General features: G+C 56.7%; 1 protein-coding gene across 17 annotated transcripts in view; it reads left to right on the top strand.

Moving 5' to 3' along the window:
* The window catches only part of RIMBP2 (RIMS binding protein 2), a 95803-nt gene that overhangs the window by 45444 nt on the left and 25343 nt on the right, over nt 1–25016 (top strand). For 6 of the 17 annotated variants that reach the window (XM_076072553.1, XM_032967828.2, XM_076072542.1 and 3 more), the window contains 16 exons: nt 7907–7994; nt 10720–10893; nt 11773–11919; nt 14078–14128; nt 15001–15021; nt 15916–16129; nt 16697–16797; nt 19016–19125; nt 19683–19792; nt 20131–20283; nt 20746–20922; nt 21453–22036; nt 22525–22774; nt 22951–23102; nt 23477–23940; nt 24109–24472. In XM_076072553.1, coding sequence (XP_075928668.1) covers nt 11776–11919; nt 14078–14128; nt 15001–15021; nt 15916–16129; nt 16697–16797; nt 19016–19125; nt 19683–19792; nt 20131–20283; nt 20746–20922; nt 21453–22036; nt 22525–22774; nt 22951–23102; nt 23477–23940; nt 24109–24472 — 2895 coding nt within the window. In that variant the 5' untranslated portion in view covers nt 7907–7994; nt 10720–10893; nt 11773–11775. The other 11 variants (XM_076072552.1, XM_076072557.1, XM_076072547.1 and 8 more) reach the window with 10 other exon arrangements.

The raw sequence follows: 25016 nt of genomic DNA, 5'->3' as shown, positions 1-25016 counted from the left end.
ATCTCGGAAGAATGCGTGCGGTTTTTAGCGTGTTTGTAAATAGGGCGGCGAGTTCGGGGGCAGCGCGCTGAGCAGGCCAGAGACAACATTGTGATAGGATAGCAGATGAAGGCGCTTCAAAGAGGCGGTCGTGGGCAGATCAGGAGAAGGGCTTGAGCTTTGACTTGAACAACGGGAAGGGTCTTCGCAGTGCAGACGGCCACGGGAGGCGAGTTCCATACCTTGAGGGGGTGGGGGGTAGCCGAGACGGCGCCCTCCTCCTGCTGAGTGAAAGTTGACGGGAGGATTTGGACAGCGGGGTTTTTGGTTGCTGAAGCGGAGAAGCTCGTGAAGGTAGTGGAGAGCAATCACGAAAGAAATGGAGTTACTGCGTGTACACTCAGCGCTGGTTTGTTTTCTTACACCTATGTAAATCGATCCCAATATAATGCCAATTTTAGTCAATTGCTTTTTCAGTAGGATTGCCCAAACGTCCCGATGCAGGGGCCCTCCTAAAAAAATGAGTTTTGAAATGCAGTGAGGTGTTGCTGGGTAAAGATAACGGTCAAGATGTCATTCATCATCGTGGTCAAAGCCGTTGATGCCACCACCACCGGCACCACCACCACCACCAGCCTCACCACCACCGAGCGTCCTCGCTGCCAACGCCTCCTTCCCTCTGCCGGCATCTGCCACTGCTGCTGCTGCCACTACTGCCACTGCTGCTGCCACTACTGTCACTGATGCAGCCACTACTGTCACTGCTGCTGCCACTACTGTCACTGCTGCAGCCACTACTGTCACTGCTGCAGCCACTACTGTCACTGCTACTGCCACTACTGTCACTGCTGCTGCTACTACTGCCACTGCTACTGCCACTACTGTCACTGTTGCTGCCACTACTGTCACTGCTGCTGCCACTACTGTCACTGCTACTGCCACTACTGTCACTGCTGCTGCCACTACTGTCACTGCTACTGCCACTACTGTCACTGCTGCAGCCACTACTGTCACTGCTACTGCCACTACTGTCACTGCTGCTGCTACTACTGCCACTGCTGCTGCCACTACTGTCACTGCTACTGCCACTACTGTCACTGCTGCTGCCACTACTGTCACTGCTGCAGCCACTACTGCCACTACTGTCACTGCTGCTGCCACTACTGTCACTGCTGCTGCCACTACTGTCACTGCTGCTGCCACTACTGTCACTGCTGCTGTCACTGTTGCCACTGCTGCTGCCACTACTGTCACTGCTGCTGCCACTACTGTCGCTGCTACTGTCACTGCTGCTGCCACTACTGTCACTGCTGCTGCCACTACTGTCACTGCTACTGCCACTACTGTCACTGCTGCTGCCACTACTGTCACTGCTACTGCCACTACTGTCACTGCTGCAGCCACTACTGTCACTGCTACTGCCACTACTGTCACTGCTGCTGCTACTACTGCCACTGCTGCTGCCACTACTGTCACTGCTACTGCCACTACTGTCACTGCTGCTGCCACTACTGTCACTGCTGCAGCCACTACTGCCACTACTGTCACTGCTGCTGCCACTACTGTCACTGCTGCTGCCACTACTGTCACTGCTGCTGCCACTACTGTCACTGCTACTGCCACTACTGCCACTGTTGCTGCCACTACTGTCACTGCTGCTGCCACTACTGTCGCTGCTACTGTCACTGCTGCTGCCACTACTGTCACTACTGCCACTGCTGCTGCCACTACTGTCACTGCTGCTGCCACTACTGTCACTGCTGCAGCCACTACTGTCACTGCTACTGCCACTACTGTCACTGCTGCTGCCACTACTGTCACTGCTGCAGCCACTACTGTCACTGCTACTGCCACTACTGTCACTGCTACTGCCACTACTGTCACTGCTGCAGCCACTACTGTCACTACTGTCACTGCTGCAGCCACTGCTGCTGTCACTGTTGCCACTGCTGTCACTGTTGCCACTGCTACTGCCACTACTGTCACTGCTACTGCCACTACTGCCACTGCTACTGCCACTACTGTCACTGCTGCTGCCACTACTGCCACTGCTACTGCCACTACTGTCACTGCTACTGCCACTACTGTCACTGCTGCAGCCACTACTGCCACTGCTGTCACTGCTACTGTCACTACTGCCACTACTGTCACTGCTACTGTCACTACTGCCACTGCTACTGCCACTACTGTCACTGCTACTGCCACTACTGCCACTGCTACTGCCACTACTGTCACTGCTGCAGCCACTACTGTCACTACTGTCACTGCTGCAGCCACTGCTGCTGTCACTGTTGCCACTGCTGTCACTGTTGCCACTGCTACTGCCACTACTGTCACTGCTACTGCCACTACTGTCACTGCTGCAGCCACTACTGCCACTGCTACTGCCACTACTGTCACTGCTACTGCCACTACTGCCACTGCTGTCACTGCTGCCACTGCTGCCACTACTGCCACTGCTACTGCCACTACTGTCACTGCTACTGCCACTACTCTCACTGCTGCTGCCACTACTGTCACTGCTGCAGCCACTACTGCCACTGCTACTGCCACTACTGTCACTGCTACTGCCACTACTGTCACTGCTACTGCCACTACTGCCACTGCTACTGCCACTACTGTCACTGCTACTGCCACTACTGCCACTGCTACTGTCACTGCTGCTGCCACTACTGTCACTACTGCCACTGCTGCTGCCACTACTGTCACTGCTGCAGCCACTACTGTCACTGCTACTGCCACTACTGTCACTGCTGCAGCCACTACTGTCACTACTGTCACTGCTGCAGCCACTACTGTCACTGCTGCAGCCACTGCTGCTGTCACTGTTGCCACTGCTGTCACTGTTGCCACTGCTACTGCCACTACTGTCACTGCTACTGCCACTACTGCCACTGCTACTGCCACTACTGTCACTGCTGCTGCCACTACTGCCACTGCTACTGCCACTACTGCCACTGCTACTGCCACTACTGTCACTGCTACTGCCACTACTGTCACTGCTACTGCCACTACTGCCACTGCTACTGCCACTACTGCCACTGCTACTGCCACTACTGTCACTGCTGCTGCCACTACTGTCACTGCTGCTGCCACTACTGTCACTGCTACTGCCACTACTGTCACTGCTACTGCCACTACTGCCACTGCTACTGCCACTACTCTCACTGCTACTGCCACTACTGTCACCGCTACTGCCACTACTGTCACCGCTACTGCCACTACTGCCACTGCTACTGCCACTACTGCCACTGCTACTGCCACTACTGCCACTGCTACTGCCACTACTGCCACTGCTACTGCCACTACTGCCACTGCTACTGCCACTACTGCCACTGCTACTGCCACTACTGCCACTGCCACTACTGGCACTGCTGCTGTCACTGCTGTCACTGCTGTAGCCACTACTGCCACTGCTGCCACTACTGCCACTGCTGTCACTGCTGCCGACGTCGCCGCTGCTCAGCAGACAACGCGGCGACCTCCAAGCTCTGCTCTGACTGTAACCCTGAATTATATATACATTTTAAATCGGCAATTATATTATTATCGCATTGGTATACATTTTGGAAGACCGTGAAAAGCAAAACAAAATACCAACACACTTCATAAAACGTGAAAATTGCGTTTAAATCCACGAACCGAGATAGCTGTTTTTTTTTTACTCCGAGCGCCTCGTAACTGCTGCGCGTACGCCTCTAATGAGGCAGTGCGCTGAAATACTTCTGGAAGCGGTGCTCTGACACGAGTATTAAGGGGCCGTCCATAAATGACGTCACGCACCTGGGGAGGGGGGGGGTGTGTCAGACATTTGTGACGATGTGTGACGAGGGGGGGGGAATTTGAGAAATGTGACGTCACATCAAAATGCGCAACTTTAAATAAATATAGACAACACGTTCTACTTAATTAAAGACTTTTTAAATACATGTTTTCTCCTACAACATCAGAGTGCAGCGCCACGTTAAATACGCACTAGAATGACAATAGTTTAAAGTGATTTGAAGCATGTTTTTTTTTGGGGGGGGGGGAGCGGCAGAGTTTTGTGACGTCATATTTGAGAGGAGGGGGGGGTCTGACTTTTTGTGCCGTCGTGTGACGAAAGAGGGGGGGGGAGGGTCAAAAATCGCCCAAAATCGCGTGACGTCATGTATGGACTGCCCCTAAACCACGGAGTTCCGTGCAAACAAGGCGGGGTAATGAGAAGACGGCGGAGAGCGCTGCTCGGAGTGAGCGGGGTGAGCCTTCAACAGCGTCTCCCGACGTCGGCAGCGGCACCCGCCGACGCTGTCATTCCATTTCGGCCGCTCGGCTCCCGGTCTTCCCAAAATAATGAAACCAGCACGTGGCGCACGGCGACGCCCTGGCCGATATTTTTTTTTGCCGAACAACATTCTGGAAATGTCGCATTTCGCGCAGACAACAACAACAACAGCTCTTGAAAACGTTGGACGATGTCACACTTTGTTGGGGGGGTGCCCGTCTGGCATATGGTGATAAGCAAAATAAACGACTTCAAGTGTATAAGAAATATATTGGCAGCGTTTCAATCACGTAGCTCAACGTACCTGTCAAACTGTGTTTCTGTGATATGTCTGTGTTTCTGTTTTAAGGCAGCATAAATAGGCGGTGGGGTGTTTTTTTATTTAAAAAACATTGTTTTATGCTTGCACATCGCGTTGTCAACGCGCAGTGCCTTGAATATTTTATTTGGTGCAGTTGGCTCCGCTGAACTTTTTTTGTATAATTCTTTGATGCAACAAACACATTAAAAAAAGTCGCCGGTGCTGCGGGATTGTAAGAATCCCATGAAAATGGGGCAGCGACGCAATCGCGACTGACACTCCTCCACCACCTCCGACTGACACTCCTCCACCACCTCCGACTGACACTCCTCCACCACCTCCGACTGACACTCCTCCACCACCTCCGACTGACACTCCTCCACCACCTCCGACTGACACTCCTCCACCACCTCCGACTGACACTCCTCCACCACCTCCACCCCACGTCTGTCGCAGCGGGACCACATTTCCGTTACGGCCAAATGTCAAAAACCTCGATCCACCCTCCACGCCACGACACCTCGGACCAAATGATGGTCCCGCGAAACCAAGAGTGGAAATGGAATTAAAACGCGAGGAGGTCTTTATCGTTGAGCGACGAGGGACGCCGTTAGCAGCTTAGCACGCGAGCCAATCGGAGCCTAAGCCTGCCTCTACCCCTGACCCTAGCATCGCGCCTGCCTCTGCTGCTTCTCCCCACCTCCTCGGAGTTGATGGGGCAGACCGCACGGTGCCTCCGCGACATTGAGAGGAGATGGCCTACTCGAGAGGAGACGGGGTGACGAGATCGAATCATGTGCAGGAGTGAGATGGAAGGTAATATGGGACAATTGGGGATAGCGACAGCGTTGAATGGCCTTCATCCAGCAGTGGATAGACAATGGTTGCTGCTGATGATATAATTGGAATACTTTTATCATACTCTCCCAAACAGGTTTGTGTCACAGTCCCACAAAAAAAAACCTTCAATCCACTGCTGGATGAAGACCTGTCCATTCGGGTTTGACCATGCTTTAACATACTGGTCAATGTATGTTGGATGAGGGAGACCCAGGACCGGTTCACATACCACTTGCCTCTGATGTTAGCCGTGACCGGGTCGCCAATGAAAACAGCCTCTTCGCTCAATGGACTTTGCATGAGATCGTCTGTTTCACTTGGAATTTAATGGGATACCTATTGGCACTAAAATGCCTTCGTTTGAGCCGCTATCAAAGTACTGTACTGCATGATCGAGCCAAGCAACTACATTCACAACTATCGAGGCGTGAGGCTTAGTGTCACCGGTGCAGCTATCGAACGTGCAGGCGGTGCAACTGCACCGAGAGGCTCAGATTGCTGGAATACGAAGAGGTGGGGGGAAGTCGGACAGGACCGGGTGGGGGGAAGGTGGGGGGGGAGGGGCTCCGGTTCATTCCTTGCACCAGGGCCCACGCACACTTCGCTACGCCACTGGGCGCACGCGGCTGTGGGCAAGTGGCGTGGTGGGGACTCGGGAGAGGGATGGGAGGAGCGGGAGGAGACGGCGCTCGCTCTCCTTAACGAGCGCGCGCGCGCCGAGGATCGCGCCGCTCCGTTGCGATTGACGGCGTCCGCGAAGGGGCGGCGTGCGTCACAGGACCGACGCGGCTTCATCCGTCACGACCTGCACGCGCCAAGCACGCGAGTTATTAACGCCGCACAGCCGGAAGAGCTCAGTCCTCCCCGCTTAGCGAGGATCCGCTGGCGGTGGTGGTGGCGGTGGCGGTTGTGGCCGCCCGGGCATCCGTCTGCGTCCCCGCACGATGGCGACCAACTTAGTGCTATCGATTATCCTCCGGAGATCGCAGATCCCACCGACTGCTTTAAGCGCAATGCGTGACGCCCCCAGCACCCCCCCCCCTCTTCCCCACGAGCCCCCTCCCCCAGCCTCTACACCCCCCCCAGCCCACTCCCGCCTCCGTCCCTTACCAAGCCAGGCGACCGGCAAGGCTGTGATCACGTCGGACCGTATCTGAAGCGTGACTGAGCGGTTACACGGATTCTCCAATCTTGTTCGATTCGATGCGCTCAACGAGCAGAGGGCGAGCGCGCGCTGGTCGGTCGTGCTGCTGCAACTTGCGGCTGTCACCTCCGGGGTACAAAAACAACCGAGACGTTGTAGGGGAGAGAATGACAATCTCACAATAGCCGAATGGGGGAGGGGGTGGGGGGTGGGGGAGAACTGCGTGTGACTGCGTTGCTCCCGAGTGGCGCGTTGTTGTTACTGCTGCCGCTGTTATTATTATCGTCGTTATTACGCAATTGACGAAAACCGTGTTAAGTGATGTCCCGGGAAAACAAACAAAAAAAGACCATTCTGGGAAAACCAGGACCGGTGGCAACTCTTGCTGTGACACCAACGTGTCCAAGTTTCCCCCCCCCTCGCCCGCTCTGTGCCACGCTCGTGTCCGGTGTCACCTCGTCCCCAGCGCGGTGTTGGCAGTGGGCAAACCGCGGCAAGGTCGGCCTGGCCGGTGACCCCCGGGCTGCCGATTGAAGCCCCGCGGCATTGAGCCGCGGGGCTCAGCGGCTCTGTGGGAGGAGGAGGGGGGGGGGCTGTGACAGAGTTTACGAGCATTATCCGGAACGATTATTGTATTTCTAAAAATCGTAATAGCGCAAAGTCAAGGTCAACTCCGTTTAATTCTGCCACGACGAGACGCTACGGGCTTGCAAGAGGTCAGCAAAGGATTTTACGGAACAGGGTCGTTCGTTTTGTCACGCTGCCGTTTAAATAAGACCGCGGTCGCTTCTACAGAAGCCTCAACATGTATCCCCCTGATCTGATGACGTGCTCCGTAGCTCCCAAGCCCGGCAGATATAAGTTCATCCTCACAGCCTGGGTTACGTGTTGGAGAAAAACAACGTCTGCCGTGAAATGTACACGGATTGCGTGGGTGGTGGCAGTGATGCACGGGCACAATTGACGCAACAAAAACTCAACACATAAACACCGTGGCCTTAAAATAAATATATTACAGATGACGTTTCGAGCAATGACCCTTCTACATAGCACATAAAACCCTTGTTGTGTTTTCGGTACAACGGGACAACACGGCGGAGACCTGTGTTGGGGAGCGACTGCAGTTGGAGCGTAGGGAGGAATGACTGGTGCCATGTGCGTGTGTGTCTCCGTGTGTGTGTGCGCGTGTGTCTCCGTGTGTGTGCATGCGTTGGTATGCGTGGGTCCGTACGTGTGTGTGTGCGTGTGTGTCTGCGTGTGTGTGTGCTTGCGCGTGTGTGTCTGTGTGTGTGCGCGTGTGTGCGCGTGTGTGCGTGCGTGCGTGTGTCTGCGTGCGTGCGGGTGTGTGTGTCTGCATGTGTGCGTGCTTTGCGTGCAGAGAAATGACGAACTTAAGGGCTGCGGGGACGTCGTCCGTGTGACAGCAGGGATCGGCAGCTCCGCACGAGTCCCGGATCTATGACAAGGTCCGCCGCACCCCCTGTTGGCTGAACGTCTCCACTGAGCCCGAGACTCCGCGCTCCGCCATCATCACAGCGTTCTGGGATGCTGTTGGAATGAATGACGCGATACATCATCATCATCATCTCCGTTCATCCCGTCCATCCCGGTGTGATTACCACCGGAGCCGTCACCAGCGCTTAATTTCAATCGGGCCTGTCGAGGTCGGCATAGATACGGGGAATTTCCTGCACCCGGCACACCACATCCAGTTTACCTCTTGCATTGGTTGTGGCTACAGCTCGCGACGCACCGGGGGAAATATTCGGCGAGAGTTTATTCCCCCGGCAATCGCCAAGGCTATTTTAGCCGACGCGATATAATAATAATAATTATCGCCGTCATTGTCGAGCTCGCATCATAATCATTGTCATCTTTGTCAATCGTCATCAGCAGCAGCAGCAGAAGCACTGCCATTATCTTGTCCTGAAATGTCAAATTATATGACGACGGCGACGATGGTGATCGTCTTCCTGATTGTTGTTATTTCCGTTCACGATTGTGGCCTAATCACAGTCTCCCGCTCGTCAGCTGCTACACCGGGGGGTTCGGGGCTCGGCTGGGTGCCGGGATTTTATCGCAGAAAAATCTGCATGCGTCCACTGTCAGATTGGGGGGTGGGGGGGGGGGGTTGCAGTAGAGCTATCGTGTGGGGGGCCCAGTCTGGCTATTCGTGTGGGGGGCCCAGTCTGGCTGTCGTGTGGGGGGAGACCATTGCAGTGATTTGCCGCTCAGGAGGAGGAGGAGGATGAACGTGGCTGGGCCAAGGGGAGGTTTGATGACGCGGCGCCCCGACCCCGGTGACCCCCACCCTGGCAGTCCCCACCCCGCCGGCCCCCACCCCGCCGGCCCCCACCCCGCCAGCCCCCTGACACCAGGGTGGGGGGCGTGTGCTGATGGCATCCTGCAGCCCGGGTCGTTGCCCCAATCACGCCCCCATAACCCTACCTGTAACCGTCAGGCTGGTCCACGTCGGCACGGAGATGAGCGGCAGGGTGGCGGCGCAGTGGTAACACTCGTGCCTCGCAGCAACAAGGGCCTAGGTTCGATTTCCAACTTGGGCGTCTTTTTGCTGTGAAGTTTGTAAGTTCCCCCCCCCCCCCTGTTCCGCATGGGTTTCTTCCGGGGTCCCCCAAATTTCCTCCCCATAGCTATAAACAAAGCGTACAATATTCTTTGGGTCTTTCGGTAAAGTCACGTAGACAGGAACATCCTGAAATCGAGCCTCGAGGCTGCGTGAGGCTGTCCCGGGTAGGGCGGGGGGGGGGGCGTTGAACGAGAGGAATCATCGCAGCGAGCAGCGTGCGGCCGTGGCGCCACGGAGTCGCGTTCCTCTGAACGTGCGCGCGGTCGCGAACACAAAGGCGAGAGATAAAGATTATTTATATTCTCTCCCCTCCTGTCCCTTCCCAACGCCGGCAGTAATTACGCAGCAGGCGCACGGAGTTGGGAGAGCAGGGATCGATGTCTGTGCCGTTGCATCCCCCTCCCGCCCGTCCCCCACACCAGCAGTTCAAATCCATTAACAGTGGAATTGATTCCTGGGTCCAGCACATCACGCTGCCTCAAACGTACCCGGGAGGATAGAAATGAATTTCTGGGTCACTTGATCCATATTTTATTTCACAGCCGCTGTAATAAATGGGCTTTTGTTTTGTTTCCTTGCCGATTAGAGGCACCGAGTGATAACGCGCTATAATTGTTTCTCGGGCGAGTCGCGTGGATTACACGGACTTGTAACCGGGCAAAATTCCAAAAGTCCCAGCACTCGCCGTTAATCATTAGGCTTAGGACTGTGGGTGACACGGACGGTTCGTGACTCGTCGTAATTGCTCCGCCAGCCCCCAGACGCTGGCTCCCGCACGACGCGGTCCACGCGGGAAATGACATTGACAACGTAGAGGGGGGCCTGGTGAATCAGGGGCGGCCAGAGAGTACCGGGCAGACACCCGCTCGGCGCCTAGGTTCGACTATTGCGCCGGGGTTCCCAGGTGATATGAGTGAACCGGTGTCGGCATAGTTCCCGATAACTGCTGCGACAAATGTCTGTTGCATTCACGGGATGGTGCCGTGGTGCAGTGCTTGGCGAACTGGTCTTGCCTTCCAGAGGTCAACCAGTTGGGTTCGACCTCCCGCTGCGGCAGTTGAAACGACGGAGCAAGTTTCTTAATTCCCTCTCCGCCGCCACCTCTGTCCACCCAGCGGTGTAAATGGACTACACCACAGTCAGTGTGTCGGCAGGTCACGGGCGGTGGGGTAGAGCGTGGGTACTCACACCTTTTACAAGACCTCTGTCCAGAGTGGGCCAAGTACCCTCGAGAGGGACTCTAGCGATCCCTCTGCATGTACGTATGCACGTTGAACTTCTTTTGCACCGTACGTGGCCAACCGTGCTAATCGGAGGTGCGGGGTGAAGGACGGCGAACTAAACATCGGTTTTTACCCTCGGGTGTCTCTGGCGGGGGCTCTGGTGCCGGCGAGCGAGTGTGGTACCAGTTGGGCAACTGATGGCAACAACAACATCAACATCAACAACAACATCAACAACACAAAGTACCGACTCTGAAATGTGCGGTAGATCTCGGTGCACCGCTCACTGCCTGCGCTGGCGCCGTTGGCTCCGTGCGCAGCGTTGGCCGTAACGGTGCCCGCGTGTCTCACACCACCCCCCACCCCCCACACCACGCGCAGCCTCACGAGGAGCATGCGGAGCTGAGGGCACCCGGCGGTGCCACGCAAAGCAGAGAGAGTGGGGAGAGAGAGCGAGTGGAGGAGAGGGGAGAGAGAGCGAGAGAGAGAGGGAGCGCCCTGGAGGAGGGATCTCGACTCGGCGCCAAACTGGAGAACCTCGAGCAGCTCATCAAGGTGCACACGGCAAACAACATGAAAGACAACACAACCATCGACGCAACCGATATAGCAAGTGACACAACAACAAACACAATCAACACAACAGCAAACATCACAAGTAACACAGCAACACAACCAGCTACAAACAAAAACAAGCGAACAATAACAATGGAAGCGATGAACGGTGAACATCTCCACGTTTTACCCTCGGTGCCTCCACTGCGCCAGCGAGAAAATCGCCGGAAAGCCCCCCCGCTCCCCCCCCCCCCGCCCCTCCCTCCATTGCACCGGCTGTCCCAAGCTGAGCAGGGATGAGCCTGGGTAGTGCTTGGAGGAGTGACCGCCATGCCCAGCAGTCACCATCTCTTGCCGCGGCACCTTACATCGGTGGCTATGAGATGTTAACTACCTCGCCTGGTGTACAGGAGCTCGTGGGTTCGATCCCGACCCTGATGCTTGTAAATTTGGAGTGTGCGTGTCTCTCTTCCCGTGATCATGTGGATTTTTCTCCGGGTCCTCCAGTTTTCCCCTCCACATTGAGAAACGTGCGCTTAGAGCATTTGGCTGCTGCTATAAATGTCCACGCGATAAGCCACTTGGTTGAGCTATCATTTGTAGCCAGGTCGCTTCTGAAAAGGAACTGTACAGCTCAGTGGGCCTTACCTGGTAAAATAAATAAAAAGTTTCGTTGTAATATCGCGGAAACGCTCATACACCTTTTTCCACTGGCACATCTGAGCCGTACCAGTACAGGGGCATCGCAGTGCAAGGCGGTTTTACCACTCACATTTACCTCGTCGAGCCAGAACCAAACGTCACGAAGAGACGTCCGAATCTGGCTCGGGGCCAAGCAGCGCCAGGGCTGGGGTTAACGACGTTCTGCGCCCCCCGCAGCATATGCGAGAGGCTGCCGAGAGGAGGCAGCAGCTGGAGGCAGAGCATGAGGAGGCACTGGCCGTGCTCCGAGCCAAGCAGGACGAGATCACGTTCCTCCAGAAGGTGGGCGTCCTCTCCCGTCCTCTTCCCTCGCCCGCCCGCACGGTAGGGTCGCCGCGACGTGGCAGCACAACGATGTTATCGTACGATGTAAGCTCCGTGAGAGTCGCGTCGGATCGTCCGCGTGCGTTAACGCTGCCACGATTGTGGCTGTACCGCTATTTGGGTCTTCACGATACGGCGGTACCGTCCGTGGATATTATACGTACCGCTTTCCACTGTACAACCGAGCCATCCTGGTGCCGTGCCGAGCCAGTCCAGCATGGCTCAGGAGGTGCCAGTTTGGTTTTCCACTGCAGAACCAGAACCGCATTGCTTTTGTTACACGCAAAAATGAATAAGTCGAGTCGCATGTGTACTGATGCAATGTATGACGAAAATTATTAACCTTGCCCCTGGTTTGGCCTCCATCCAGATTCAGAGGTCGCATGAATTTCTGCATTTTTTTCTGGCTCGAAAATAGCCAGTAGAAAAACCACCAGTACGGTGAGGCACCTACGCTTGCATGGTGGGTATGTGGCAGTGGAAAGTGGCATTAGTGTTGTTGCAACGTGTTGATACTCCAATGTATCACACAGTGTAAGGTCCGCGGTAAGTGTATTGTCTGATTGCATTAGGGTTAACGTGAGTGAGTGCTCATTTGTGTGTGAATGAGGTGTGATGTGGCCCGGTGATGGCGGTGTAGGAATGGATTCAGCATGCACATAGACACACTGGATAGGCTTTGTCTGTGGATTGGTTACATCTGTGTGGAGCTTTGAGAGTTATCATCCATGTATGTGTGGGTTTCCTGTGGGTACTACAGTTCATCCGACGTGCAAATCATCAGTGGATTTGGTCAAACATCCCAATGTCGCGGGATGCTCCCGAAAAAGAGTCTTGAGACTCGGTTGGGCTTTCCTGGGTCAAGGACGGCTTGATTAAGATGCAGACAAGAGCCCACCGCGATCGATGTCTTGGGGAGACCCAGAAGGAACTGGGTGCTTTTTTGGGGGGGGGGGAATTTGTTCGCACATTACAATGGTAATAAATTGAAACAAAGGATGATCTCATTAAAACGTCGTACAATTAAGCAATGTAACTGTCAGTTAAATAGTTTAGCCTCATTTATACCGTTAAATGCATGGCAATTGAAGGTGTGGTTTTGCTGTGAGAGCGAAGCATCGCCATCCCTATGATGGTGACAAAAAGGGGCCCAAGTTGGTCAGCCCTTCGGCTGGCAGATCCTCTTTAACGCCCAGGCCACGTGAACGTGAGGCCTGTGCGCCGCTCTGCTCTGAGAAGCGTTTGGACCCCACGCGCCGCTGCCGCCGCCGCCCCTGCTCGGGAAACTTATCTGAGCGCCTCCGAGCACCGCGGGGTTCATTGCAATTCTCGGCACACGGGGGCCCGACGGCGCGGCAAGCGTCGCGGCGTCGAAAGGGGCTCGCGCAAAGTATACGCGGCCTCTTTGGCGGCGCTGCGGCGAGCGGGGCGCTGATTGATCACCGTGCTCGCGCAGCCGCCGCCGCCGCTTGGCATGGCGCGCACGCAGGGGCTCTCTCGACGGTCGCACCGGCCGCTTTCAACCGCGCCCGGAGGGGCGGGGGGGGTGCCGCAGACTTGCGGCGAGCAACATCGGACGCCGGCGGCGGCGGCGGCGGTGGTGCCGGCCACGGCTCGTTCGAGGTTAATAATTCCGCTCGCGCCGGCCGCTTAGTGACCCAGCCAGGAGAGAGAGAGCGTGACCCCGGATTCTCTCGCGCCGGGCTGCCTTTGGTTTTCACGTGGAGGTGGTGCCGTGGCTGCGTGTGTGCGAGGCTGCCACACGTTCGTGTGTGGCTGCGGATCTGCGAGTGGTGGTGCGGTGGGTTCCTGTGTGGTGGTGGTGTTGTGGGTACCTGTGTGGTGGTGTCGCCGGTTCCTGTATGGTCGTGCCATAGGTTCCTGCGTGGTCGTGCCGTAGGTTCCTGTGTGGTGGTGCCATGGGTTCCTGTGTGGTGGTGCCGTGGGTTTCTGTGTGGTAGTGCTGTGGGTTTCTGAGTGGTGGTGCTGTGGGTTCCTGTGTGGTCATGCCGTAGGTTCCTGTCTGGTCGTGCTGTGGGTTCCTGTGTGGTCATGCCGTGGGTTCCTGTGTGGTCATGCCGTAGGTTTCTGTGTGGTGGTGCCATGGGTTGCTTTGTGCACTTGTGCGGTGACTCGGTGGCTCTGTGCGTGCGTGCAGGCTCAGGTGGAAGCTAAGAAGGAACATGAGGGAGCAGTTCACCTGCTCGAGGTAATCGACCTTCTCTAAATATGTTTACGCTTATCGTTAACCAGCACACACCTTCTCATGTCGGAACAACCAACGCAATTATAATCGTTACAATTTGCAACGTGTTCAGTTTTAGTTCACGCTTTAGCTGCTACATTGCCAACTAGTTTTGTTTACGCTGTACGGTTGTCGAGTTCGGCGCCTGTTGGCTCTCGATAACCGGACACCGTTGCTGATTTAGGAGTCACTAAAATATCTTGCGTTTATCGACAAAACAGAATTTCGCGCTTGCGGGCAACCAGCGCGGAAACTGCAGATCGCTCCGTGGGCACATTTTATGTTTTGTAGATTTAGATTTTTTTTTGTTGCAAGACACGAAGCCTTTGCAGTCCCGCACATAAACCTGCCCTGTTGCGTATCACAGCGTTGAAAATTACTTGATTTTAATGGGCGGTTATATTAAAACTCGTTGCTATTGTATACACTGCTATATCGCAGGGCCACATTGGTGGTTTATTTTGTAAAACGTTTTTTTAGCAAGATATCCAGGTTTGACCATACATATTTTCAGAATCCAAATTTGGCCTCTTGGGCACCCCTCGGACCCCCCCCCCCGCCCGTACCATGCAATAACAAACCGCAACACGCCCCACACACGCAGCCCACGGCAACTTGCACTGTTCACTCAAATATTCTGTATTCTCGCAGAATATATTTTAACATCTTTGAATATAATATTCACAAGCACCACAGACTATATTCATCATTATAACTATTATTTCAACATTACATTATTATTATTATCACCCTCACCATGACCACGCTATTCCGTTTTTTTTTTGCCCTGATGGACCAATGTTTTATTTCTCTACATGTCCTTTGACCCCATCCAGAGCACCCTGGATACCATGCAGGTACTTCCCTTTCATCAGCGCCATCCAACGGGAGCCTCAGTTGGAACCATGCCCCGCTCTCTCGGCTCTCCGGCTCGCGGAAGGGGTCGCCGTTCGTCCCCCGCGCTGCGTTTAGATTCCCTCCTGCGCCCCTTCGGGAGAACTCGCGCTCCGCGCTCTCTCGGCGCCGTGCTCCCGGGCGCTGCAAACGGCCGGCGGCGTGGGATCGGCAAAGCGAGCCGCCAGTGGGGCGTTTGCGCTCAACCTGCCTGCGCGGCGCGTTTTGTTTGATGCGCCGAGGGCCGGGACGAGAGGAAAAAAAAGCGACGGCGTGATTGTCGCGCGGAGGCCAGGAGAGGCACCCAGCTGAGGTTCCCTAATTGTCCGTGATAGGCACCGCTTTTCTTTATTCCTTGTGTTCTGCAATTTTACGGTGGGATTTTTTTTTTTTGCTGAACCGTGGTTCAGGCGAGGGCACCACTTGCACCACGCCATTGCCTCGGCACAACCCGCGCTCCTCCTCAGCGCGTCCGTCTACTGCACACGTGCTCACACGCACGCGAGCAGTGACGGACCCGTCGTCTGTAAAAACGCACGAGGGCTCTTTGGTGTCGCCTTACGAAGTGCGGCCGTACGTGTTGTTTGTGAGCGTGCCCGCCGCCTGCCACGTGCCCACCGCGCACGGTGCTCACCTGTGCACTCCACTCACCCGCCCGTGTAAAGCATGCGCCCGGTCCGCTGCGTGGTGTGGCATGAGCGAGCGATGAGTCCCATCGTCGCCCCGTGTGCCGTGCCTGCATGCCCCACGTGTCCGTGCTTCCTTCCGCACCCGGCCACCCACCACACCATCGTTTGCCCCCCCCCCCCGAGCACCCCCGCGATTGGCCGTGACTCAGTCCTGGCGTTGTGCGGCAGGGGAAGGTGCGGGAGCTCGAGGAGAAGTGCCGCGTGCAGAGCGAGCAGTTCAACCTCCTGTCCCGCGAACTCGACCGCTTTCGCGTCCAGGCCGGCAAGATGGAGCTGCTGACGAGCGGCAGCGGCGGCGGTGGCCTCGCCACGGAGCCCCAGGGCTCTCCCAGCAAGGCCTACGGGGGCCTGGTCAACGGACTCGCGCCCAGTTTCGGCCTCGGTAAAACCGTCGTCAGAATCATTTTTTGGGGGGGGGGGGCGGGGGGGCGGGGAGGGGGTGATGAGATTCGTGGGTGAGTCGGTTACAGCCAGGCTTTCAGATCAGCTGGGGTCTGTCGTGCTTACTGAGCTGGGAGGGGGGTCTCTGTGCCCCGTGTGTGAATGGGGAGTGGGGGGGGGGTCTGTGCCCCGTGTGTGAATGGGGAGTGGGGGGGGTCTCCGTGCCTCGTGTGTGAATGGGGAGTGGGGGGGGGGGGTCTCTGTGCCTCGTGTGTGAATGGGGAGGGGGGGGAGTCTGTGCCTCGTGTGTGAATGGGGAGTGGGGGGGTCTCTGTGCCTCGTGTGTGAATGGGGAGTGGGGGGGGGTCTCTGTGCCTCGTGTGTGAATGGGGAGTGGGGGGGTCTCTGTGCCTCGTGTGTGAATGGGGAGTGGGGGGGGGTCTGTGTCCCGTGTGTGAATGGGGAGTGGAGGGGGGGTGTCTGTGCCCCGTGTGTGAATGGGGAGTGGAGGGGGAGGAGTCTCCGTGCATCGTGTGTGAATGGGGTGGGGGGTCTCTGTGCAACGCAGGGCCGGACGGGCTGAGTGAGAAGTCGGAGCGCCTCTCCGTATGGAGCCCAAGTCGCTCGCTGTCAGGCCGGAGCAGCCCCCGCCGGTCCCTCCCCAACGAGGTGAACGCAACGCGAGTGCCATCGTTACACCTGTGAGAGTGTTTATATGGACACGTGTGTGTGTGTGTGTGAGTATAAAGATAAAGGTGCAATTCTAGATTTGAAGCTTTCGTGACTGCAAGGATCCATACTCTTTGGTTCTATTCGGTAAAGTCACGTAGGTAAAAAATAAAACAAATCGAATCAAACATTAAACTAATTTTCAATGGCACAGTATATTTTTTTCAAGTAGCGGTACCCCAAACTTTCGCAGCTTCTTAAAATTCCCTTTTCACACCCATCAATATGTAAACTCCCCCTCCCCCCCTCCCCCCCTCCCCGGCCTGCACATGTTCACCCCCTCCACACCGTTCATCATGCTAAGTCCGCCAATTAAATGCTGATTTTTATGCTAATTCCTTTGTCAAGGCACCTTAATTCCTCTCACACAGCTTAAAGGTCGCGGTCTGAGCTTGGCTGTGTTCACTCCAGCGCTGTCCTCGAGACAGTCTGGTCCCTTCACCTGATGAAGGCCACTTGTGTTGTGGCCGAAACGTCGTGATTTTTGTTGTTTTATTTTTTACCTACGTGACTTTACCGAAAAGAACCAAAGAATATAAAGGTGCAACCCCACAATTCCTTGATCACGTCACGGATGGCAAAAACGCCTTGCACCAGAGGGAGCTCAAGTGAGCGCCTTTTGAGGGTGTTTGGTCTACTCTGGCCAGACATCTTGAAAGCAAGATTTTAATTCCTGACCACGGCTAACATCAGCGGCGATTAATATCCGAATCGGTCCTGCCAATCACCTTCACCGACTCTGCGCTGACCAGCGTGGTGAAGTACGGTCAAATAAACCCGTGTGGGGAGGACTTCGTCCATCAGTGGCTTGTCTAACGGGCTGCACACGTGGTCATTTCTGCGCAGGAGAAACACAAGGCCACATGAGCTCTTTACAAAAAGCCAAGATTCTCGAATCGTTCAGATACCCACGCTCGGAACGCCGCCATCTCCCCGGCGAGCCGAGTCTCTGCCGCTGTTTGGCCTCAGCCTTGCGCATGGCTCCATCACCACCGGGACACTGGGAGGGAGCGGCGAGTCACCATGCCCGCGAGCGTCGCCAGCAGGACACGGCAGCCGCTAATTGAAACCATTTGAACTCAGTTGGAGAACAATTATTGGGAGCGCTTTGTTCCGTGCCTTCCGGCCACCGTGGCACACGGAGTGTTTGTGTTGTTTTATGTCAGCCGCGGGTCGTGCTGCTGCTGCTGCCTGATGTACCGTCACGTCCCAGCACTCCGTGGAAGGAGTGCGCGGCGATCACTAAGATAAGGAGCGTGCTAGCGCGTAACTCCATCGCGCTCGCCGCAGCCCTAAAGGGCATCGGTAATGTTGAAAAACGCGAGTCGTTTGCAAAACGACTCGCGCACAGACAGCAATTATTTTTCTTGAGGCAGCACACGTCAGATTTAATGAAACTGCATATAATGCGCGTGTGTGTGTGTGGTTTTTCAATTTGCAATTCATGGTTTTGAGCACTGCAAGAGGAGCACGACGACTCGTACATTATTCATGATCGTAAAGCAACGTCCGTGAGCCGCGGCTGCAGGGGCCGTCGTCGTAAATCTTCTGCGGTCGTGAGCGAGTGTACAAATGTAAATCAGCGGGCTGCGTGACTGATAACGTGGAGGTTGCGTTGCATTGTTTGACCCAGAGGGATGGTTCTCAAAGGAAGACGCAACACTTAGGGTAGACACATTACCTTACCGGCGAGCCCACAGCTGTCTGTTTTTAAGCTTCGTTAATGAGAAAAAGAGACTTTAAAATTACATTCTGGCGTGTGCTATTAGATCACTCTACAGATGTCGCTACAGTGCCACTCCTACAGAGTGCAATACGCCAGTCGACTGCACATTTTTGCTTGTGCAGTCATTGGTGACACAGCGTTGTTTGACCCCTTTGATGCTGCCGGGCCTCCTCTTGGCCATAGTTATGAAACTGGCTTTTCCTGTGGTCTCATAGACTCATCCACTAGATCAGCTGAAGCAAGGCCGAACCTGTGTAAGGACTGGGAAATGCGGTTGTTAAGTTCAACTTTAATTTGGGTGGGATGTGGCTCTGGCAGTGAGAGAGATTTCGCCGTGGTGGTGAGAGAGATGTGGTGGGTGAGACGTCGCTTTGGTGGTGAGTGAGACACGGTGAGCTGGAACGTGGCGCTTTACGCGTGAGCGATGTGCAGGTGGACACGGCGAGCGAGGCCGAGGACCTGGACCTGGACCCTGTGACGCTGTCAGGCCCCGTGGGGACGAGGCACCGTAGGAAGCTGCAGGTGTTCATCGCCCGATACAGGTGGGGTCGCGACCCCGTCACGCGTTCTGCCCCCTCGAAGTGACTCCCTCTTGGCATTGGCGTAGCTGTGCAGGCAGTGTAGCTGCACCAAGCTCTATGAGGCACACGCACAGGACTCCAAAGAGGAGTGAAAAATTGTAGAGCCCCATTTTTATTCCTTTTACGAGATCCAATGCCGACGCCGTGGCCTTTGGGATGCCCTGTGTTTTCTTAGAATGTATTATATGCTATTGTGGTTGATTGCGGGTACTAAAAAAATATCGAGGCAAGCTTCCGTTTTTACGACCTAATAATAGTTTTTATTGTTTTAGCCTGTGGGTCTTCAAGTGCAGTGTTCTCCATCAGTATATGTTTAAGCACCAGACCGTGCTTTCACAGCCATTGGGAGTGAGCTGAGAGCCACGAGAAGTTTACTGTGAGAGAGAAAATCGTGCCACTGTGCGCATGGCGATGTGCCCTCGGTGATGTGCGTGTGCGCTGGTGTGCTCTCCTCGGCGCGTGTGTGCATGATCCTCGTGTGTGCTCCGTGCACGTTCTCTGCGTCCGCTCCTCCGCAGCTACAATCCGTTCCACGGCCCCAACGAGCACCCGGAGGCCGAGCTGCCGCTGACGGCGGGGGAGTACCTCTACGTATACGGCAACATGGACGAGGACGGCTTCTACGAGGGTCAGCCCTCACCCCCCCACATCCTCTATCCCCCCAAACCTCTAACCTGCCCCCACCCTCGCCATCCACAGCCTCTGCTCGACTCAGCTCTTCAGGGTTGACAAAATCAATACCGCTCCATGCGAAGTTAAGAGTGATTGCCCCCCCCCCCTACCATTAGAACGTTGCTTGCTGTAAATGGGCGGTGAGCTTTCTCCCAGGCTTGTTTGAGCGACACGTGGCTTTGAACTTTCCGTTGTTGTTGATGTTGTTGTTGTTTTGATAACGGATTTCTTAATTGGTATTTGCGACGCGTGGTTTGTAAAGTTGTGCGCTGCGCCGTTCGTGGCTCTGTCCAGGCGAGCTCGTGGACGGCCGCCGGGGCTTGGTGCCGTCAAACTTCATCGAGCGCGTGCGCGACGACGAGATGTCGGCCTTCCCCGGGTCCCCCGAGCTCGGAGACCTCTCTCAGAATTCCCCGAACCGCAGCCGCGACTCCGACGGCCGAGCTGGTGCGTGGCCACTTCCCCGCGCCGCAAGAAATGGGGGCAAATCCTTGGAGCACACGGCCACAGCAAGGGGCCGACCGGTTACTTCTGAGATCCCTTCTTCGAGTGACCACCCCGTTCCACACAGCGGGGGGCAGCACTTTTCCGCCAACCCTGCGACAAAGAGTCGTACGTAGCGTACGACAAATCGATCATTTTTAACGCTCACAGCTGAAATTTTGCCAAATTGATGCCTGAACCATTTAATGCAGTCACCGGGTCGGCAGGCCGAGACTGACAACCCGCTTCACTTGAGAAGCTGGTTTAATGAATGAGCAACCCCAGCCCGGATTCGAATAGCGTGCCCTCTGCATTGCAAATCCAGCGTGCGAGCCATCACGCCACGGCAACTTCCTGCCAACGTAATAAGATGCAATCGTTCTCCGTCTCTCTGTGTCACGGCGGACTTGCCCCGCGCGCCAGCAGAGCGGAGCCGGGGCTCGGAGCCACGCAGCGCCGGCAGCGTGGAGCTCAGCCGTGCCGACTCCAGCCTAAGCGGCAGCACCTGCGGCAAGTCCTGCAACGGGCTGGGCGTCGGCGATCACGGGGGTGCCGACATCAGTGGCGCCGGCGGCACGACGGACGCGTGTGAGCAATCGTCCGGTGAGACAAAAACCTCCCCCGCCTTGCCCCAGGCAAGGTGCAGAACGCGTGACGCTGCGCCCCTTGCTGCTGTGTGTCGGGGTTTGTTCGTTGTTTACACCGGGAAAGAGTTGGGGGCTTAAAACCAAACTGTCGAGCATCCAATGAAATGTGTCATCGTGATCATCAACAATGATCAGTCCACTTGCTGGATGAATGCCTCCCCGAGCTGTCACCATCTCTCACTGTTCTGGGCCTCCCCTTTACCATCATCACGTTGACCAGCGTTTGGTCAACAACCCCCACGACGGACATGGCATGGGAAGGCCTTCATCCACCAATGGATTGACAAAGTGGCTGTATTGTCATTCAATCATTAAAGCAAAACTCCAAAATAAATGTGCGGTGTGCGTGCACCTAGGCAGGGGTGTCAACCTGCAAAACTGTGACCACGCTCACCATTCTACTTCTTCCGTCCCCTCCCCATGGTACCGATCCCACCGCCCGTTGCATTGTCCGGTGGCTCGCCTCGCTTGCCGCCGCCGCCACAGTGGACCCCGAGTACGTGGGCGTCCCGTACCCGCGCAACATCAGCGTCATCAAGCAGCTCGCCAAGAGCGTCATCGTCGGCTGGGATCCGCCGGCCACTCCGCTTGGGCCCGGCGTGGGCTTCGCGGGCCGCATCGAGTGCTACGCCGTGTCGGTGAACGGGGAGCGCCGCGCCGTCGTGAGGTTCGGCGGCCGGCGACCGCGCGCGTTGCTCGAGAAGCTGGAGCTGGCGCAGGACGGCGCCGCGTACCGCGTCTGCGTGCAGACGGTGGCGAGCATCACCGCGCAGTTCCCTGGGCCCGTGCCGCAACCGCCGCCGCAGCAGCAGCAGCAGCAGATGCCACCCTCCGCGGGTGCCGGCCCCGCGCCCACGCCCGGTGGCGACGTCGCGCCCGCGCCGATGCCCGGAACCGGCCCCGTGGCCTGCGGCCTGATGCTGCTGGCGCCCGCCGGTGCCGTCCCCTCTCAGCCGTGCGGGACTCTGGACGGCGTGCCGGCGCTGCAGTACTTCTCCGACCCTCTGCGGTGCACGTCCGTGGTTGGCCGCGGCGCCTCCGTAGCGCCACAGAGCCTCGAGGTGCACCAGGTGAGAGTGCTCGTTGGGAAAATCTACGAAATGTCTGGCAGGCTCAACCGGGACACATGTCGAACCGCAGCCCCTCGCTTCCTCTGTTAGTCCCACCCACTTTAACGTAGTCACGCCCACTTAATCACTGAATTTCACAATCATAGTGGATTCGTTAGTGGTTAATCACTGTTATGGTGGCTCTCCCCACAACAGTACTGCTGGCCCCCCTTTCCAATAGCAGCTTGAGCCAGGTTATTTGCACGATTCGGAATTCGTTTTTATGGCTCGGTTTTTATATTTAGGGGTCAGGAATATGGATTAAGGTTGAGGGCTTGGGGGTTGGATTTAGGACTTAGGGTTAGCGACAGCCTTGCCTACGGCCGCTTTTCTCACTACGCAACAGTGGTGACACTCACGAACCAATCGGCAAATGGCTGCGGGGCCTCATCCTCCATTGGCGTCCGTAACGTTCAGCCCCCCCGCCCCGTTCCCCGGCGACGGCGCAGGTGACACCGTCGAGCGCCGAGCTGTGGTGGGTGCCGAGCCACAGCGACTACACGCACGCCGTGTTCGTGGACGGCGTGGAGAAGGAGGTGGCGCGTCCGGGCCGCCGGCACTGCCCACTGACGGGGCTGAGGCCTGGCACGCGGCACCGTGTGCGGGTGGAGGCCCGCCCGCACCGCACGCCCTGGGAGCTCCCGCTGGAGCAACGCGAGCACCGCGACGCCGTCGCCGAGTTCACCACGCCGCCCGCAGGTAACGGCGCACGCGCGCGTGGCGCCGGAAGCTTCCGCGTATGAGTGGCGGCCCATTAATAATCCACGGAGGTAACCCTGACAAAGTTTCCGCCCGGCGTTGGCGGCGGTGAGAAAAGCGAAGGGCGGGGGCGGCGGTGACCGCTGATTGTTCCGCCCCACCGTCTCCTCCTGCAGGCCATGCCCTGGCGCCGCTGGTTGTGGAGGTGAGGCCCGGGCCCGTCCCTGGCAGCCTGTCTGTCAGCTGGACGCCCGTGCAGACGGACCCCGCCGGAGCATTCAACGGCGCCCCCGTCACCGGATACGCCATCTTCGCCGACGGACAGAAGGTTTCTCAAACGCACGATTCAAGACGTGTGCTGTGGTTGCCAGAATTTATTTGAATGGATGGATTGCTACACGCATGGTGTCGAATGTTAGAATAGATTACATAAATACGGCATGCTCTTGCCAATTTCAGGATTAAAAGCAGGCTTGTGTGCAGATCCTAGGTGGACCCCTCACATCTCAAGATCACCATAAATTGTGATGGATGGGGAGGTTTTCATCTAGCAGTAGATTGACTGACACCATTACTTGAAATTCGTGGAGTGCTCGAGTTTTTCCACTCCCCAGGACGGCCGAGACCGCCGAGCATTCCGCCATGCCACGTTTCGAGTCGCGGGCCGTCCGTAAAGATCGCGTGCGCCGGTGCCTCTCACAGGTCATGGAGGTGGCGTCGCCGGTGGCCGGAAACGTGGTGCTGGAGCCGTCGCACCTCCCAGCCGGCGTGCCCCGCACCATCACAGTGCGGACACTCTCCCCGCAAGGCGAGTCGGTTCACTTCGGCGTCGCCACCGTCATGCCCGAAGCGATGCATCAGAACCTGCAAGGCCAGCAGCAGCAGCAACAGCAGCAGCAGCAACAGCAGCAGCAGATGCAGCAGCAGATGCAGCAGCAGATGCAGCATCAGCAGCAGCAGCTTGCGCAGCAACAGATGCAGCAGCAACAGATGCAGCAGCAGATGCAGCAGGTGCAGCAGATGCAGATGAACGCGCAGCGGCTGTGCGGCGTGCCGGGCTACGCGGCCGTGCCGCTGCCACCCCGGGAAGGCCCGGCCGAGGGCATTCCCACGGGCAGACGCGGACTCCCGACTGCCCCTCAGGTGGTGCCAGACGTCATGGAGAGGCAAGGCCCCGCCACGCACCCGCTCACACTTTTCGTTCACCACCTCACCCGGTCATTTGTGCTCTTGACAAATTGCTGATGACACGATTTGCGTGAAACTGGCGCAAAGGCAAGAAGAGGAAACGCAGGACCCTGAACTGTGCGTCCGCCGCTGTCCGTCTCGTGCAGGCTCCACGCTCCGGAGGTGGCGCTGCCGCTGCAGGAGGCTACGGCGAACCAGCCGGACGGACAGAGCCGCTGGAGCAACGGCGGCAGCGGCGGCGGCGGCTCGGGAAGCAACGGCCGGTCCCCTCTGCCATCGCCGCACCGCCTGCTGCCGGCCACGTCAGGCCTGGTGGGAGCGGCGGGGCAGGATGGCTCCCAGGTGGCGCAGAAGGCCCTGCCGAGGCCCGACCAGTCGAGGGGGCCGCCCTCCTCGTCGTCGTCGCGAGCGCCGCTCTCGTACCCGCGGACGGACGACCCCGACGTGCCGCCCACCATCGCGCGCGCCATGGCCCACGAGGCCGCGCAGAAGAGCGGCAAGCGCAACAAGGCACGCTGCGCGTTGCTATGGTTACCGTGGGTTGCCGAGGGTTATTGTGGGTTAACACATTGCTGCAGGATAACACAAATGCACCGAAGCGTGATCATTTAATATTCCTGCTGGACGAAGGCGGTTCCATGCCGTGTTGGTCATGGATGCTTGTTTGACCATACTTCACCACCATGCTGGTCAGTGGGGATTGGGGAAGGGGGGACTGAGAACCAGTTCAGATATCGCTCAGCACTGACGTTGGCTGTGGCTGGAAACCGAAGTGGCCGGGTCAGAATGCCACGCTCTAACCACTGCACCACCACTCAAACCCTAATTTGTACGGGGTTTTGGCGCCATAGTGGCGAGATGTGAAATGTCTCGCCTGGTATGCAGGAGGTAATGGGTTCTATCCCGAGCCTATCACCTGTATATTTGGAGTTTACATGTTCTCCCCGTGGTCACGTGGATTTTTCTCCAGATCCTCTGATTTTTCCCTCCACATTCAGAAACATGCATTTAGAGTATTTGGCTGCTATAAATTCCCACGTGATAAGACACTTCG

Source organism: Petromyzon marinus, chromosome 38 (assembly GCF_048934315.1).
Source record: "Petromyzon marinus isolate PM22_M1 ecotype Great Lakes invasive population chromosome 38, UKy_Petmar_22M1.pri1.0, whole genome shotgun sequence".
NCBI lineage: Eukaryota > Metazoa > Chordata > Hyperoartia > Petromyzontiformes > Petromyzontidae > Petromyzon > Petromyzon marinus.
The sequence above is the reverse complement of the archived record's forward strand: the minus strand, read 5'-3'. Positions and strand labels throughout refer to the sequence as shown.